This window comes from Mus caroli, chromosome 7 (genome assembly GCF_900094665.2).
Source record: "Mus caroli chromosome 7, CAROLI_EIJ_v1.1, whole genome shotgun sequence".
NCBI classification, from domain to species: Eukaryota; Metazoa; Chordata; class Mammalia; order Rodentia; family Muridae; genus Mus; species Mus caroli.
Window position 1 is genome coordinate 23810238 of NC_034576.1, and position 15765 is coordinate 23826002.

General features: G+C 50.0%; 2 protein-coding genes across 3 annotated transcripts in view; one reads left to right on the forward strand and one right to left on the reverse strand.

Annotated features, from left to right (window-relative positions):
- Positions 1 to 3931: 3931 nt before the first annotated feature.
- Pinlyp (phospholipase A2 inhibitor and LY6/PLAUR domain containing) lies at positions 3932 to 9065 on the reverse strand. Its single transcript, XM_021168787.1, has 6 exons — positions 8956 to 9065; positions 8274 to 8420; positions 7263 to 7379; positions 4716 to 4868; positions 4391 to 4534; positions 3932 to 4165 (listed from the first exon to the last, which is right to left on the reverse strand). The coding sequence occupies exons 2-6, from the start codon at positions 8341 to 8343 to the stop codon at positions 4011 to 4013; spliced, it is 639 nt and encodes a 212-aa protein (XP_021024446.1). The 5' UTR covers positions 8344 to 8420; positions 8956 to 9065; the 3' UTR covers positions 3932 to 4010.
- A 298-nt stretch (positions 9066 to 9363) lies between these two features.
- Xrcc1 (X-ray repair cross complementing 1) overlaps positions 9364 to 15765 on the forward strand; it is a 27645-nt gene continuing 21243 nt past the window's right edge. The window contains exons 1-2 of one of the 2 annotated variants that reach the window (XM_021168310.2): positions 9364 to 9724; positions 10154 to 10246. In XM_021168310.2, the coding sequence (XP_021023969.1) occupies positions 9674 to 9724; positions 10154 to 10246 (144 nt within the window). In that variant the 5' untranslated portion in view covers positions 9364 to 9673. The remainder of the gene's footprint in view (positions 9725 to 10153; positions 10247 to 15765) is intronic. The other variant, XM_021168312.2, reaches the window with a different exon arrangement.

Sequence of the window (15765 nt, forward strand, 5' to 3'; positions counted from 1 at the left end):
TCAAATGCTATTCCTCTACTGCCTGGGCCCTACTTCCCTTGGTCTGGCTACAGTAACAGGCAAACTCGGTCTCCTGTGGCTTCCTATTAAGTGTCCTGACCTCTCTAAACACTCTGTCTTCTCTGGTATTTTGACATAGCTTAGGCTTGCCTTCACCTCGGCATGTAGCTGGTGATGGCCTTGAAATCCTGATCCTCCTGCCTGCATCTCTTCAGTGCCAGGGTCACAGGCACATGGCATGCTGCCCGGCTCTCACCGTGGCTTGCTTTGGTGCTGCCTGGCATCCCCGTCCTGTGCTTTGCTGCTCTCCCTTCTTGAGGCAGGAGGCCCATGTTAGATGCATCGGAAGAAGCATATTGTAGCCATTGTGTGTGTCCTGGTCAGCTCCATAAACTGTATAGGGCACTTTTGTGTTTTGTGATTCCTTGCCCATTTTTGTTCTGTTACTTGAGATAGAGGATCCAGGCTGTCTCAAACACTTGGCGCCAGGTTCTCCTCCGGTCCCAGCCTCTCCTTGTCCTGGATTACAGGTAGAGGTGGCTGCCTTTTAAACTATGATCCCCGACCCCCACCCCTGAGATAGGGCCTTACTCTATAGCTCTGGGCATCTAAAGAGCTGGGATTACAGGTGTAAATGACTACATATGTTGCCTATACGATCTTTTGTTAGGATTTTCAGACTTTTCTAGAATGTAAGCAAAGTAGATAGCCAGGCCCCTGGAAGCCTCCAAATAGGAAAGGTTCAGCCTCCCTCGGTACAGGCCACCTGCTGCCAGCAGGGTGCTCCCGTGAGGCACCTCGGGTCTGAAAGAGCCTGGGCGCAGGAACTCTGGGAAATGTCAGTCCTCCGTGCTGGAATTGCAGCTACACAATCTTGGCATTGCCCTTGAAAGAAGAGCAGGTTTCAAACGTTGGTGAATGGATGAGGTGCCCTCCTCAACATGGAGAGAGTCCCACACTTCTGGCTCATGAAGGAGCTGTCTGTTGGAATGTGGGGGACAAATCTGTCTGGTCATCCTGTGGTGTGTTTTGGAAAAAAGAATAAAAGGGTAGGAATGCTATTATGTGTGTCTTCTATTCAATTTATTAATTTTAAGTGTCTGTGTGGGTGTGTGCTGTGAAAGATGCAGTTTTCACCTGCTGAGCATCTTCCCTGCCCGGCAAGGTGGTGATTTTCAAATGCTTTTAGTTTGTGATGGCCAAGTAGCTGAACTCTTGAGCCAGCGTGACTCACTGTTCCCCAGTCCAGCCTCTCCATAGACAAGCACTTGGATGTGCTCTCTCAGCCTGGCTCTGGATTTTAGCCACGGGGACAACAGCAAATGTGATGCAATCAGAGGCTTCAAAAGTGCGCATAAATTGAACTTCCTTCCGGCTATCCCTGGGCTCACTGCCACACTGGAAAGCCTACAATGCTAAGGGTTGGAAATGTGTTCCCTTAGAACCTCCCAGTGAGGGGCTGAGGGTATGGCTCAGTGGTACAGCCCCTGCCTAGAATCCCCCAGTGAGGGGCTGGGGACGTGGCTCAGTGGTAGAGCCCCTGCCTAGAATCCCCCAGTGAGGGGCTGGGGGCGTGGCTCAGTGGTAGAGCCCCTGCCTAGAATCCCCCAGTGAGGGACTGGGGATGTGGCTCAGTGGGAGAGGCCCTGCCCAGAATCCCCCCCAGGGAAGGGCCAGGGGTTGTTTTAGTGGCAGAGCCCTGCCTAGCATATTCAAGGCTCTAGGTCTATCCCCCCTACTGACACAAAATTGACGGAAGCTTTTGGTACGTAGTCTGGGATTCATCCTCCTCCTGCCTCAGCCTCCCAAGCACTGGGTTTACAGGTGTAGTCTACCACATTCTGCTAAAATCTTAAATTCTGAGCCAAGCGGTGGTAGTGTACTCAGAAGGCAGAGGCGGGTGGATCTCTCGTCTACAGAGTGAGTTCCAGGATAGCCATAGCTACACAGAGAACCCATGCCTCAAAAAACAAAAAAACAAAAACAAAAAACCACCACCAACAACAAAACAACCTGTGCAATCTTCAAATTGATACATGCCCTCCTCAAGACTCATCTCAAGAACATAAATGCTACTGAGTGCCTGTCGCCGCCATCAAGCAGACAAAATGAGAGGCAGCCTCTCACAGGCCAAGGTGCTCACACTTGCTGTTTCTGAAACTGCCCAGCTCTCTGCCTTCCGACTGGGAGAGAAACCTACTCCTGGTTAGGTATGGCTATGTGTCTAACTCTGTCCCTGGAGCTGAGAGTGTTGAGTCACTTCTGGGTCACACAGTGGTTAATCACACAGGTGAGGCATTTCTAGGCACTTCCCTTTGGCAAAGGCATTGGCTGACCCATACCTGGAATGAGCAGAAACCCGCTTTGGATTATGCTGAACTTGTAGAGCAAAGGCAAGCACCAGCCTTTTATGAATGGGTGCTCATTCAGCAAACACACCCGCTCTCCAGGTGAAACTCCCATGCTGATGTTGGCTTTGGCCTGGTGACTCACCTTAGTCAATGGAATGTTACCAGCTCTAACCCCAACAACAATAACAAAAACCCTAAATGCATTTGACTTTCATGCTGTGCCAGGGATCTGCTGGACAGAGGATATGTGGAAGTCCAATGGGGAGCTAGTTGTGACTCAAACCAGCTAGGAGAGCTATGGTAGGCAAGCTACAGGCCCTTAGAAACAAGATTGTTTGTTGTCTTAAATCTCAGTGTGGGGATTGTTTGTTACATGGCATTATTGTTGCAAGAACTGACTCATACAAAGTTGTTACTGTAGCATAATGTAGCCAGCTCAGATTGGTGTCAACATTAGCACCTGCCCGCTAATGGCCCCTTTGTAAGTGGCAGCTGTCAAGATGATTAATTAGTATTTACTGAGACAGACTCTCTGAAGAACCATCATTTTTTTTTTAAAGGTAGCACCCACTGCTCTCATATCTGCTTTCAAAGGAGGTTTTTCATCACACAGTTCTGAAGTTCTCACTGTTAATAGCCACATGTTACCAACATGGACACGGAGATGAGGCAGGAGATGTGACCAGAGCTCACATCAGGATTCTCACCTTCCTAGCTGTTTGACTTAAGGCCTCAGTTTGTCCACTTGTATGGTGGAATAATATCAATTTCATTTGGGCGGGGCTGTTCACAGCCGTAATCCCAACCTTCCAGATGGTGAGGCAGAGAGCTCACCTTGAGTTTGAGGCTGGACTGGACTACACTACATAATGAGGCCATCTCAAACCACGACAGCAGAGCAGCAAATCAATTTCATGGAGCTATGATCAGGAAATGACTAGAAAATATAAAACACTCAGCAGGGTGCCTCTTATTATAAAGCAGGGGCTACTTGATTTTCTTTTTCCCTTTGCTTTATAAAAGAGCAGGAGCCAGGATGACAGCCCCGCCTCTGTCCCTCCATTTCTCTCTCTCTCTTCTGTACTGAGTCTCACTGTGTGACTCTGGCTGGCCTCGAACTAACAAAGATCCACCTGCCCCTGCCTCCCAAGTGCTGGGATTAAAAACATACACCATCACACTTGATGCATACTGGGATGAAGGCAAGAGCTATTATACCGTGGTTTTTGTTTTGTTTTTCTTTTCTTTTTTTATTTTGGTTGGCTGTCCTGGAACTCACTCTGCAGACCAGGCTGGCCTCGAACTCAGAAATCCGCCTGCCTCTGCCTCACAAGTGCTGGGATTAAAGGCGTGTGCCGCCACAGCCCGGCCTTCCTGTTTGTTTTTGAGACAGGGTCTGCCCATGCAGCCTCAGTTCAGGCCAGTCCTGAGCTCATGATCCTCCTACCTCAGCCTCAGTCCACGCTACCACATAGGGACCCTCTCCTCTTTGAATCAGGAGAAGGGCTCCGAAAAGAACACTGAGACCTGTACTGTTTACAACCCACCTTCCCAAGATGCATCTGGTCACAAGGAATGAGGTTTGTACTGTCGATCTGTTTTAATTTACAGGTAGCTGGAAAGCTGCAGGGCTCCTCAAGTTACATACTTCTCGGTTCTTCACTCTCCTCTGCCAGGAGGGTAAGGGGCTGGAAGGCAGTCTGCCCGGCGCAGGAAGTAGAGATAGAAGGCTGAAGGGACCTCAGCCCCTACCTTGGTGTGGCAGGCGCTCTCTGTAGCACAGCCCCTCGTGGCAAATTTCGTGTGGATAATACCTGTGACGATGACATTTCAGAATGGAGTCGACTTCTGTGTGACCCAGGAGTCTAACACACACATACATCCCATTAACACACACACACACACCACTACCACCACCACCACCACCATCATCATCATCATCCAGTACTATGGAACTTCCTCCTCACCTGTAATGGGAAAGTGTGGATCTCTATTTCTGAGACACCCCCTCCCCCAATCAGAGTCTAAGCACCACTCACCAGCCTGCACATTGCCAGCAAAATAGATGCAGTGCGTTTCCCGGCCCACGCAGCGAGCTGCCTGGGTTCCTGGACAGGTCTCCTGGAAGGGCGCAATGCAGGAGGGACACATCAGGCCGTTCTCTGTCCGATTGTTCAAGGGAGCTGTGAAGAAAGACGTTGCATAAAGCAGGCTGGAAGGCTTGCTACCCCAACACCCTCTGAACCCTGGGGAACAGGAGTTAGTTGGTAGAGTTTGCAGGTAAGGAAATAGAGGCCCGGAAGCAGTCAAGGGTGGTACGCCAGATGTCACAGGACAGGCACACTGTTCTTGAATGGTACTTACGGGGCACAGAGCCACTGTTGCAACCGTCACTTTGACAGCAGTGGGCGTTGGACACCATGTAGTCACTGGGAGTCATGGTGGTCGATACGAAGCCTGAGTAGCAGTCTTTGTACTTCATGCAGGCCTTGAAGGTGTTCACTGACTTTCGGCCCTCTGCAGAGTAGGGGGCAGGAGTGGAGGGATGGCAGTGCTGCCAATCACTTCTTCCCCACCCCTCCCCATCCCTCTCCAGATCACCATGGCATCTGCACTCATATGTGCATACAAACACATAGGCATATTCATGTATACGTACATTAAAATAAGCCTTTGAGACAGGGTCTCACTATGTAGCTCTGACCTACAACTCACTGTAGACCAGGCTGGTCTTGAACCCACAGACATCCTCCTGCCTCTGCCTCCAGAGTGTTGGCATTAAAGGTGTGTGCTACCATACTTGGCTAAAATAAGTAAAAAAAAAAATTTTTTTTTTTTTCGAGACAGGGTTTCTCTGTAGTGTGTGATGTGTGGTGGCGCGCACCTTTAATCCCAACACTTGGGAGGCAGAGGCAGGTGGATTTCTGAGTTCGAGACCAGCATGGTCAAAGAGTGAGTTCCAGGACAGCCAAGGCTATATAGAGAAACCCTGTCTCAAAAAAAAACGAAAACAAAAACAAAAACAAAAACAAAACAAACAAACAAAAAAAAAGAAGAGCATCGGGCAAGAGAAACGACTTGCCAGGATGTCATTAAAGAAGTTGGAAAAATCATTTACGTGGTATACCGTGAAGCTGAGGATAAAGCCCTTGAGCAAGAGCTCAGCTTGCTGAATGGGTTAAAGGACATCATGGGGCGGGGGGTGGAGGGGGTGCGGGAGAGAAGGCTCAGTGGTTAAGAGCACTGGCTGTTCTTCCTAGATGACCAGATTCAATTCCCAGCACTCACATGGCAGCTCACAACTGTCTGTATGTAACTCCAGTTACAGGGGATCTGACACCCTCATACCAATGTACATAAGATAAAATTATTAAAAAAGAGAGGTGACCTTCAGGACTGTACACACACACACACACACACACACACACACATACACTTTTAATGTTAAAAAGGCCATGACAGAAGCCACGACCTTCCTTTGTTACAGCCTTCCGTCTGTCCATCTCTCAGCTGGAATCACTGTCCTATAACTAATGCTCTCTCTTACCACTGAGAATGAACATCCAACCCAATCGTCCTTATTTCCCCATCATCTCTGAGGTCTGGGGTGCTCTCTCTTTGATTTAGGCCAGCCTCTCCCAATGTACCTCTGGGCCTTCCCATTTCCATCCTCTCCCTCCTTCCTCCTCTTATCCCACCCCTCCACACCTCTCCCTTGCCTTCTTTGCTCTCTCTCATCCCCCCTCCTCTTCCTTCCCCTCCCTCACCCTCCCTTTCCCTTTCTTCCTTCAGCCTTCCTTCTTCCTCCCTCCACCTCTCCCTTCCTCCTCTCCCTCTCCAGATCTTCCTCCTCCTCCTCCCTCTCCTCCTCCTCCTTTTCTGCCCTCTGTACCTCCCACTTTCTTCTGTGCTTGTTTTTAAGTCAGGGTCTTGCTGTACAGCCCAGGCTGGTTTCAGACCCGTGACTAATCCTCTTGCTCATCACTCCATCCCGGCACCTCTACTTTCTCTAGATTTATTTGCTCCATCCCTCAGGGTCATGGTCTTTCTCTCATCAGGCAGCTCCTTTCTCTTCTCTCCTGACCCTAATACCATCTCCTCTTCCCTTGCGCTCAACAGATTTGCTTAAGAGCACAAACTGCTGGAGGCTGGAGAGGTAGCTCAGTGGTTAAGAGCACTGGCTGCTCTTCTAGAGGTCCTGAGTTCAATTCCCAGCAACCATATGGTGGCTCACAGACATCTGTAACAGGATTTGATGCCCTCTTCTGGTGTGTCTGATGACAGCTACAGTGTATTCATATAAATAAATAAAATCTAAAATAAATCAAATATTAAAAAAAAAAAAAAGCACCAACTGCACTTGCAGAAGACCCAAACTCAGCTCATCTCACCGGTGTCTCGAAACTGCCTGAAACATTTGCTCCAAGGGATCTTTCTCTTCCAGGCCCCATAAACACTGTGCTTTCTTGCATAGCTTCCCCCCCCCCCGTCCCCAACATACAAATAATTACAAATAGAATTTTTCTTAAAGAAACAGAAAGAAAAACCACTGTTTCCCTTCTGCTACTTTCTTGTGTCCTCTCATAGTTACCTCACCAAGCTCCCCACCCCGAGTTTTATTTTATGTGCATGAGTATTTAGCCTATATGTATGTACATTACAAGTGTGCAATGCCAGTGGTAACCAGAAGAGGGCATCAAATCCCCCGAGATTTTAGTTACAGACCATTGTGAGCCACCTTGTCGGTACTGGGAATTGAACTCTGGTCCAGTGAACTTGACTGGCGCTTTATCTCTTCCTTCCTCCATTTCAACCCTCCCCTGATTTTCTTCCTACATTTCACTGTGACTATCCCCCACCTATGGTTATGGGTCCCTCCCAATCCCTTCCGCTGAAGCCACACCCTCCTACTTGTGCTGGACTCGCTCACTAGGACCACGCATGCGTCTTTGCCATCTTCACAGGTCTTCATCTTCCCGCTGCACGTGTGCCCCGAGCCTTTGCACACCTCACAACTTAGAGGGCACCCTGCAGCAAGGAGAGTGGAGAGCAGGGTATATGGTCATGGTTAAAGATGGTCTTCAGACCGTGACTTGGGCTTTGGAGCTCACAGGGGACTAGGAGAGGCGACTTTTGGGGAGAGAGCGGGCTCTTTCTAGTTTTCCATGGGTGGGACATTGAGAACTGTCCAGGGAACTGTCTATAGAGTCAAGGAAGCGGTGGCGATGCCAGTGAAGTGGCGTCCAGGGCAGGAAATGACTCTACCACAGAGCCTGTTTTACTTAATAATTATAAGGCTTGGGGACTTTGGATGCCAGGGTCCCCTGAGCAAGCTCAGAGGCAGGGATCGTGGCAGAGGTGCTATGGAGGTTTTGCAAAATTTCAGGTCCAGCTGGTTCTTGGGGTGTGGAACTTCCCTCCCTTAAGAAGGTACCACAGAAGTCTGGTAGCTCAGGCAGGGGTACCTGACTCTGAGGTCTGGGTCCTACATTTGAAAGGGAGACTGAGGCCCAGGGGGATCGCTGGCATCAGTTCCTTGGTCCTGACAGAGGAGGAACCTAGCCATTTCGGTCACAGGGACAGTGAAGCTGGCTTGGAGTACTGTGTCTAAGTAGAGGAGTAAGATGAGGGCCTGAATCCCTCTAGGTTCAGAGAGAAAGGCCATCTCTCTCCTTCTTACTAATTTTAAAGTTTGCCTTTGATGGCCAAGCTCTCTCATCTGCTTTCCTAGAATTCAGATGCCATGTTTTGAGGCCCTTCCTAGGGGACAGACCATGCAGGACCCATCAAGCCTTCTCAGACCCCAGGTTTTCACCTCTTTAATCTCCTAAATCTCATTTCTCAGGCTATCCCTCTCTTGAGGACATTGCTCAATGCCCTCTGAGGTACTGGGGAAGAGGGCCAGGTCCCTTTGTCACTTACCGAGACCCAGGAGGGTACAGAGCAGTGTGAAGGCCAGCAGGAAGGTCCTGTGTCTTCTAAACAGAATCATGGTGTGTGAACCTGTAGTCCCAGGTCCTCGGCCCTTATAAGAAGCTGGGGAAGGGCGGGTCTTGTCCCACCTTCACCCTGGGGTGAGAAATAGCTGAGCTCAGAACCCATGGGAGTCTTCCACAGCCTCCGGGTCAGAGCCACGGAGACAGCATCCACAAGAAAACTGAACCACTTGGACCCAGCCCTTTTCTGCACCTGGGCCCAAATTTCTTCCACCTGGACCCAGAAGCTCAGTTATGTATCCAAGCACCTTTTTTTTTTAATTGTTGTTGTTCACAAATCTTAAGGTAGGAGTGGGTCATCTGATTCCCTGAGGGTGCAGAGCAACTTTGGAGACTGGCATCCCCTCTTCTCCTTTCCCAAGGAGGCGCCCAGCGTAGGTTGGGTCCTAACCGGGGAGCGCCCAGCATGTCTAGACCCGTCCTGCGGGGGCTGGGCGCCTTGTGGCCTTTCCTTTCTCATTCGTGTGCCTGCCTCACCCTCATGCTTTTGTATTCGAGCTGTGTCCAGCTCCAACCCCACCCAGGGATGTGCCCCTGGGTCTTGAGGGGACCGAACAAAAGAGGTCCTGTCAGCAGACAGACGGGCGAAGATGGAGACAAATGCTTACAAGGCATTGGGGAACCAAGGTATTTGTGGACGCACGCTCTGCTGTTCTTGCGCGCACACAAGTATACTGTACATAATTTGTATTAAGATCTTTCTCCCTCTCTTTTGGTGTCAAGTCAAAAGCTAAGAGAGGTCTGAGATCTCTGTCGGCCATCTGTCTGTCAACGTCCGTCTCTGTGTGTCCGTCCGTCCATCTGTCTGTCTGCATTTGGAGAGAGAAGGGGAACAGAGCGTGTCCGCAACAACAGGTAGCGGAGATCTTATTTCAAACAGGATGCAGGCTTCGGGAAACTCTCAGCTAGCTTCAGCGTTTCTGAGCAAGGCTTCGGTTTGGTTGGTGACCTCACGGTCCAATGACCAGGGCAAATTACACCTAGGACCCAATCACTGCGGCCGCTCCTGTTGCTAGGCTCCCAGGAAGCCGAGTCTCCACGTTTTCGGGCGGCGAGGCCGGAGAGTGGTGGAACCAGAGAGAGGCGGGGCCGGAGGGGAACTCTTGTTGCTAAGGGGACCCGGCGCCTCGCTCCCGGAGAGACGCAACGAGCATGCGCAATGTTGACGTGTACGCCGGCGCGCCGCGGTTTGAAAGGCCCGAGCCTTGCGCGCTTGCGCACTGAGTCCCGTGCAGGGCGCGCTCCCCCAACCTTCTCCGGGGGACCCCCGGAGCTGCAACGCTTCTTCTTCAGTCCCTGGACGGTCGGGCGTCCACGGGAGTGGACATGCCGGAGATCAGCCTCCGCCACGTCGTGTCCTGCAGCAGCCAGGACTCGGTGAGGGGCTGACGAGGAAGCAGCGGGGAGACAGGGGCTTCCTGAGGGATGCTGAGGACTTTGGAAGCGCAAAGGGGGGAACTTGGCGGGATTCTGAGCGGGGCTCCGGGTGGGGTTTCCAGAGGCTGGACGTGCATTCCGAGAGAGACGGGCAATTAGGGAAGTTTGGGGCCACTGTGGAGAGTAAGGAAAAAGGGGGGCCTGGGAGGTTCTAACTGTGAAGAAAAACTCGGTGAAAGGAAAACTCGAAGCAGGGGTGTGTCTGTCTGTGTGTGTGTGTCAGTGTGTGTGTGTGTGTGTGGTGGTACTGGCGTAAAGTCAAGTGTGGAGAGTCGGCTAGCTCTTGGGAGTTTAAAAATTCAAAAATTATCTTATTTTTAAAAGTCAGCTTTATTTAAAGAACTTCCACCTTTCCACCCTTGTCTGCAGACCCATTGTGCCGAAAATCTTCTCAAGGCGGACACTTACCGGAAGTGGCGGGCAGCCAAGGCAGGAGAGAAGACCATCTCTGTGGTCCTACAGGTGATGCTGCCCTCTCCCACCTCCTCATCCCCGGGGCAGTGAGACCCCCGCTCACATTCCACTGCCAGCTGGCTGCAGATTGAGTCGTTTCCTTTTTGTGGTTGAGAGCTTGCTCGGCTAACTTGCTTAGAAATCCCTGTGCCTCCAGGAATCCTTGGGTAACCCCGAGTAGGTTGACTCTACTTCTGGGTCTCAGTTTCATCAGCTGGGACAGTGTCAGCCATTACTGTTAACTGTGTCCCCGGGGCCAGAAGGTAGCCAAGAAGAGTATCTCCATAAATCGACAAGGAAGGGCGGATGGCCCAGGCCTGTAATCCTGGTTGCTTGGGCAGTTGAGATAGGATCACAAGTTCAAGGCCAGCCTGCACAACTTAGAACCTGTCTCAAAATGAGAAGTAACTACCCTCACGAGGAATATTAACATAGTATTAGGCAGATAGCTCGGCTGTTCTGGGCTTGCCTGGAGCATTTCAGACCCTTGGTTCCATCCCTAGTACCTCAGAGAGTAAATGAATGAAACGTGTAGGGAGGGGAAGTTTTTGATTGGTTTTATTGTTTTATTTGTGAGATAGGGTCTCTCTACAGAGCCCTGGCTGTCCTGGAACTCACTCCATAGACCATGCTGGCCTCCAACTTACAGAGATCCTCCTGCCTCTGCTTTCAGAGTGCTGGGATTAAAAGCATGTACCACCCCACCCTACTCTCTTTTTAAATTTTTCTTAAATTGAAGCTAGTCTTGAACTCCTGATCCTCGTCTGTCCATCTGGGGCGGAGGAATTCCAAGTGTATACCATCATGCCTAGCATCTGTCTGTTTGCCTTTCCTTCATTTAGCTTACAACTCAGGCTAGGCAAGAGGTTACTAATTGAGCCATGTCCCTATCTTTCTGACTTTGACTGCTTTTTAAATTTATTTTAAGCTGGGCAGTGGTCGTGGCACACCTTTAATCTTAGCACCCCGGAGGCAGAAGCAGGTGGATCTCTGAGTTTGAGGCCAACCTGGTCTACAGAGTGAGTTCCAGGACAGCCAGGGCTACACAGAGAGGCTCCCATGAGGAGTTAGGGGGTTGTTTCTGACAGGTACAGAAATTTGAGGAAGGGGCTAGAGAGATGGCTCAGTGGTTAAGAGTGCCAACCGGTCTCCCAGAGGACTGAGTTCAGTTCTTAACACCCGTGTCTGATTGCGTACAGCAACAGCCTGTAAGCCTAGCCCCAGAGGCTCTCATACCTCTGTCTCTGGGGCTTCATCCCCCTTCCATACACATATTAAAAACAATAAAAATGTATCTTTGGGCTGGAGAGATGGCTCAGAGGTTAAGAGCACTGGCTGCTCTTCCAGAGGTCCTGAGTTCAAATCCCAGCAACCGCATGGTGGCTCACAACCATCTGTAATGGAATCTGATGTCCTCTTCTCGTGTGTCTGAAGACAGCTAACGTGTACTAACATACATAAAATAAATGAATAAATTAAAAATGTATCTTTAATAAAAATCAGTGGAAGAAGAAAATTAGATGCTTTTAAGCACCTGCCCACTGCCAGTTGGGTGTTGACCCCATGATTTTCTGAGTGTCCTACTGTAAGGGCCTTGGTTACCACTCACAAATGGCAGTCCCAAGACTCAGTCCACACTAGAGAGTGGGTGCTTTGGACAGCTTCGTCAGCCTGTTGTATTCATATGTTCCACTGAGCTGCAATCCCTAGCCTACACCGCCACCATTATCTCTACTGACCTCTTCTTCCTCCTCCCTGGAGTGCTTCCGTTCCCAGTATGGGTCACTGTGCCCAGCTCACACACTGACTTTCCTTGATGTTAGCCTCACCCCTCAGTTCTGAGTGGAGAAGGACTTTAGTGGGGACAAAGTTGACCTGACTATTCCTATACCTAACACACTCTTGGCCTCTTTCTTGCTGAGTAGTTTTGGGTTACAGAATGTTTTGAGGATTATAGAGATGTTTTCAGAAAAGAAATAAGCACGAATCCATAACATTTTCTGGCCAATCTGAGGTATTTATGCCTTTTTAAATCCCTAGAGACTGGTAATGAAAACTAACATTGTTCCCCATTGTAACCTGCCAGTCAGCAACCATCACGCCTCACATGGCTTGATTCATTCCCTCCTTGTAAAGTCCTGTGACCCACAGACTGTCATTATCCCCATTTTACAGATAAGGAAACCGAGGCCCAGAGAAATTATGAAACCCAGCACCTGTCTCTTAAACTGTGTGAGAACCAGATTGCTTAGCATTTAGTTTGGGGATCTGGATTCAAATCCTAGCTCTTACTCACTCTGACCTCAGGCAAATGTTTTTAATTTCTCTAAACATGCCCATTGAAAATACAGACACCCAAGGCTGGGGTGGTTGTTAAAACCTGGTGACATAATGTCTGCAGAAGTACTCTGTCTTCATGTGGGGGCTGGGATAAAGGGAGGGGTTGGTGATTTCATTATGGGATGTTGATTCTTCAGGCCTTCATCAGGTGACCCCCCCCCACTCCCACCCCCACCACCCCCACGATACCCCTACACATACTGTGGGAAATAATGTTGTGCTCTGTAAGAGTGGTGAGAACAGAAAGCAACATCCACGGTCCTGAGGAGGCTCAGCAGGGAGGGTCCTCGTGGCCAAGCCTGACAGCTTCAGTTCCATCATTGGACTCCATTTGGAGAGAATTGCCCCACAGAGCTTGTCCTCTGCTTCCACACGCACGCTCATCCCCACCTGTGTACGTCAGAATAAATGTCCGGCTGGAGAGATGCTGTGGGCAAGAGCACTGGCTGCTCCTTCAGAGAACCTGGGTTTGACTCCCAGCATCCACATGGTGGTTTGTAACCTTTTGTAACTACAAATCCAAGGGCTCAGATGTCCTTTCTAGCCTCTGAGAGGCAAACTACCCATATGCATAAAAGTAAACATTTTATGTCATTAAAAAAACATGGGAGACAACTAGAGGTCATAGGCAAACTGCAGACAGTGGTGTAGAAGGTGGTACTTGGAGGGGTTCACGTGTCACTTTTTAGCTCTGTGGCAAAGGTCAAGAGTCTTAGTAGCATCATTTGTTTCCTCCTTCACTTATTCCACAAGTGCGCTCTAAGCTCTTGCTCTGCGTGGACACTCTGTGCTCCCGGGTCTGTACAGCTGTGGGCAGTCAGTGATGAGCTTACTCGCACCTGGAGGCTGGGGGTGTTGCTGGGCTAGAGGAGGCTTGCCTAGCATACCCCAAGCCCTGGGTTTGAACCTCAACACCCCCAAAATTGGGAGCAGTAGTGCCTTCAGTCAGTCTGTAATTCTGGTACTCAGGAGCAGCAGGATCAGGAAATCAAGGTCATCTGCTACATAGCAAGCTTGAGGTCAGCCGGGGCTGCACGAGACCAGCATGGAAAGCTGACAGAGGCTCGGTGAAGTGACCCTGTATTGGATGATGAGCCATGAGTGCTGTGGAGGAAGTGGGGCAGGGTGAGTGAGCGGTGCATCCAGCCAGAGGTGGTGTGGTCAGGTTTTTATTCTAAATAGGACGTCTAATCTCTCTTTTGAAAATTATTCTTAGTTGAGTATGGTGGTGCATGCCTTTAATTTCAGCACGGGGGAGGCAGAGGCAGGTGGATATCTGAGAATTCAAGACCAGCCTAGTCCACAGAGTAAAGCCTATAACAGCCAGGACTACGTAGTGAGACTCTGTCTCAAACCATGCCCTGTCCCCATTATAAAAAAAGATTTATTTTATGCATGTATATCATGACGTGCATGCCTGGTGCTTTCGAGGTCAGACAAGGGCATTGGATCCCCTGAAACTGGAGTTAGGAATGTTGGTGTGAGCCATGTGCATGCTGGGAGCCACAAGAGCAAGCAGTAAGTGCCCACTGGTGACTTTTTAAAACGTTTTTTGTTTGTTTGGTGGTGGTTTTTGAGACAGTCTCTCTGCAGAGCCCTCGGTGGGACTTGCTATGAAGACCAGGCTGGTCTAGAACTCAAAGAGATCCACTTGCCTGCTTCTGAGTGCTGGGGTTAAAGTTGTGAAACTTTTTTTTAACTACATTTAGCGTGTGTGTGTCTCTTTAGAGGTCAGAGGGCACTTGCAGGAGTCAGTCTGCCTCCACTCTGAGTTTCTAGGCCAGCATCTTTGTTCACTGAGCCGTCTCTGCAGCCTGGAGTCTGGTGACTCTGAACAAAAGAGAAGTTCATCCACAGGGAAGGGACATAGAGGTCAGCGGGCTGTGTCCGTCTGGCACGTGAGAGGTAGGTCAAGAAGGCCAGAGAGCAAGGTAGGACCAGGGCTCCAGGGCTTCGCCAGGGGGTTCTGCATAGGAAAGATAGGATCCTTCTTGTTCCCTGAGAATAAACAGAGCCCATCATGTCAGAGACCCCTGGGACAATCCGATTGCACTTGACACTGGCTGATTTGTGGGCAACTGAGTTCAACCAGTGTTAGCTTTGGTTCCTTTTCAGTGACAACAGGGAGAGATTTCTGGACACCAAGACAGGAGACTCTTGTGTGCTCACCTATTTCCCTGTGTGCTCTCTAAACACTGTTACACAACATTGGTATTGCCAAACAGGGCTCAGCCCTCTGCTTGTGTCAGCTCCACACATCTCTTTGTCAGCCGTGGCTACTCTGTGCCCAGCTGGTCACCTGCTTCCAGACAGGGAGTTAAATCTTTGCCAGCCCCTCCTGGCCTGGAGGGGCTGCTGGGATAGGTCCAACTGCATCACCTGAGTGTCAGCTGTACATGGAACACATCACACCTGCTTTGTTATTGCTGCCTGAGACAGGGTCTCATTGTCTGAGACAGCCCAGGCTGGCTCCAACTCTGATCCCCTGCATATCACATCTGTTGGGATTGCAGGTATGGGCCACTGTAGTTGGTGTGATTTTTTTTTCCATGTTTTTTCTTATTTTTAAAGATTTATGTATGCACATCTGCACACCAAAAGAGGGCACTGGATGCCATGGAGCTACGGTTACAGACAGTTGTGAACTACCATGTGGGTGCTGGGAATTGAACTTGGGACCTCTGGAAGAAGTCTGCACTGGAAGCTAGTGCTCTTAACCACTGAGCCATCTCTCTGCCCCACCCTCCTCCTTGTTTTGAGTCATAGTCCTACTTTGTAACTATGGCCAGTTTAGAACTCACTGTGTAGACCAGCCTGGTCTTGGATGCACACAGATTTTCCTGCCTCTGTTTTCTGAATGCTAGGATTAAAGGCACACACCACCAGACCTGGCAGATTTTTGTTTTATGTGTATGAGTGTTTGTCTGAATGTATGTTTGTGCATATGCCTAGTCACTGAAGAGGCCAGAGGAGGGCATCAAATCCCCTGGAACTGGAGTTACAGATGGTTGTGAGCTGCTGTGTGGGTGCTGGGCATCAAGCCTGGGTCCTCTGGAAGACCTAGTGCTTTCACCTGCTGAGCTATGTCCCAGCCCCTCCCTGGGGGATTCTAGGCAGGGCCCTACCACTGAGCCACGCCCCCAGCCCCTCACTGGGGGATTCTAGGCAGGGGCTCTACCACTGAGCCA

Bases quoted from the DNA above. Each gene is read 5' to 3' on its own strand.
- Pinlyp (XM_021168787.1), bottom strand. From the start codon at position 8,343: ATGATTCTGTTTAGAAGACACAGGACCTTCCTGCTGGCCTTCACACTG. The intron at 7,380-8,273 runs GTAAGTGACAAA...TCCTTGCTGCAG, and splicing joins CTGTACCCTCCTGGGTCTCG to GGTGCCCTCTAAGTTGTGAG. The intron at 4,535-4,715 runs GTAAGTACCATT...CTTTCTTCACAG, and splicing joins CAACAGTGGCTCTGTGCCCC to CTCCCTTGAACAATCGGACA.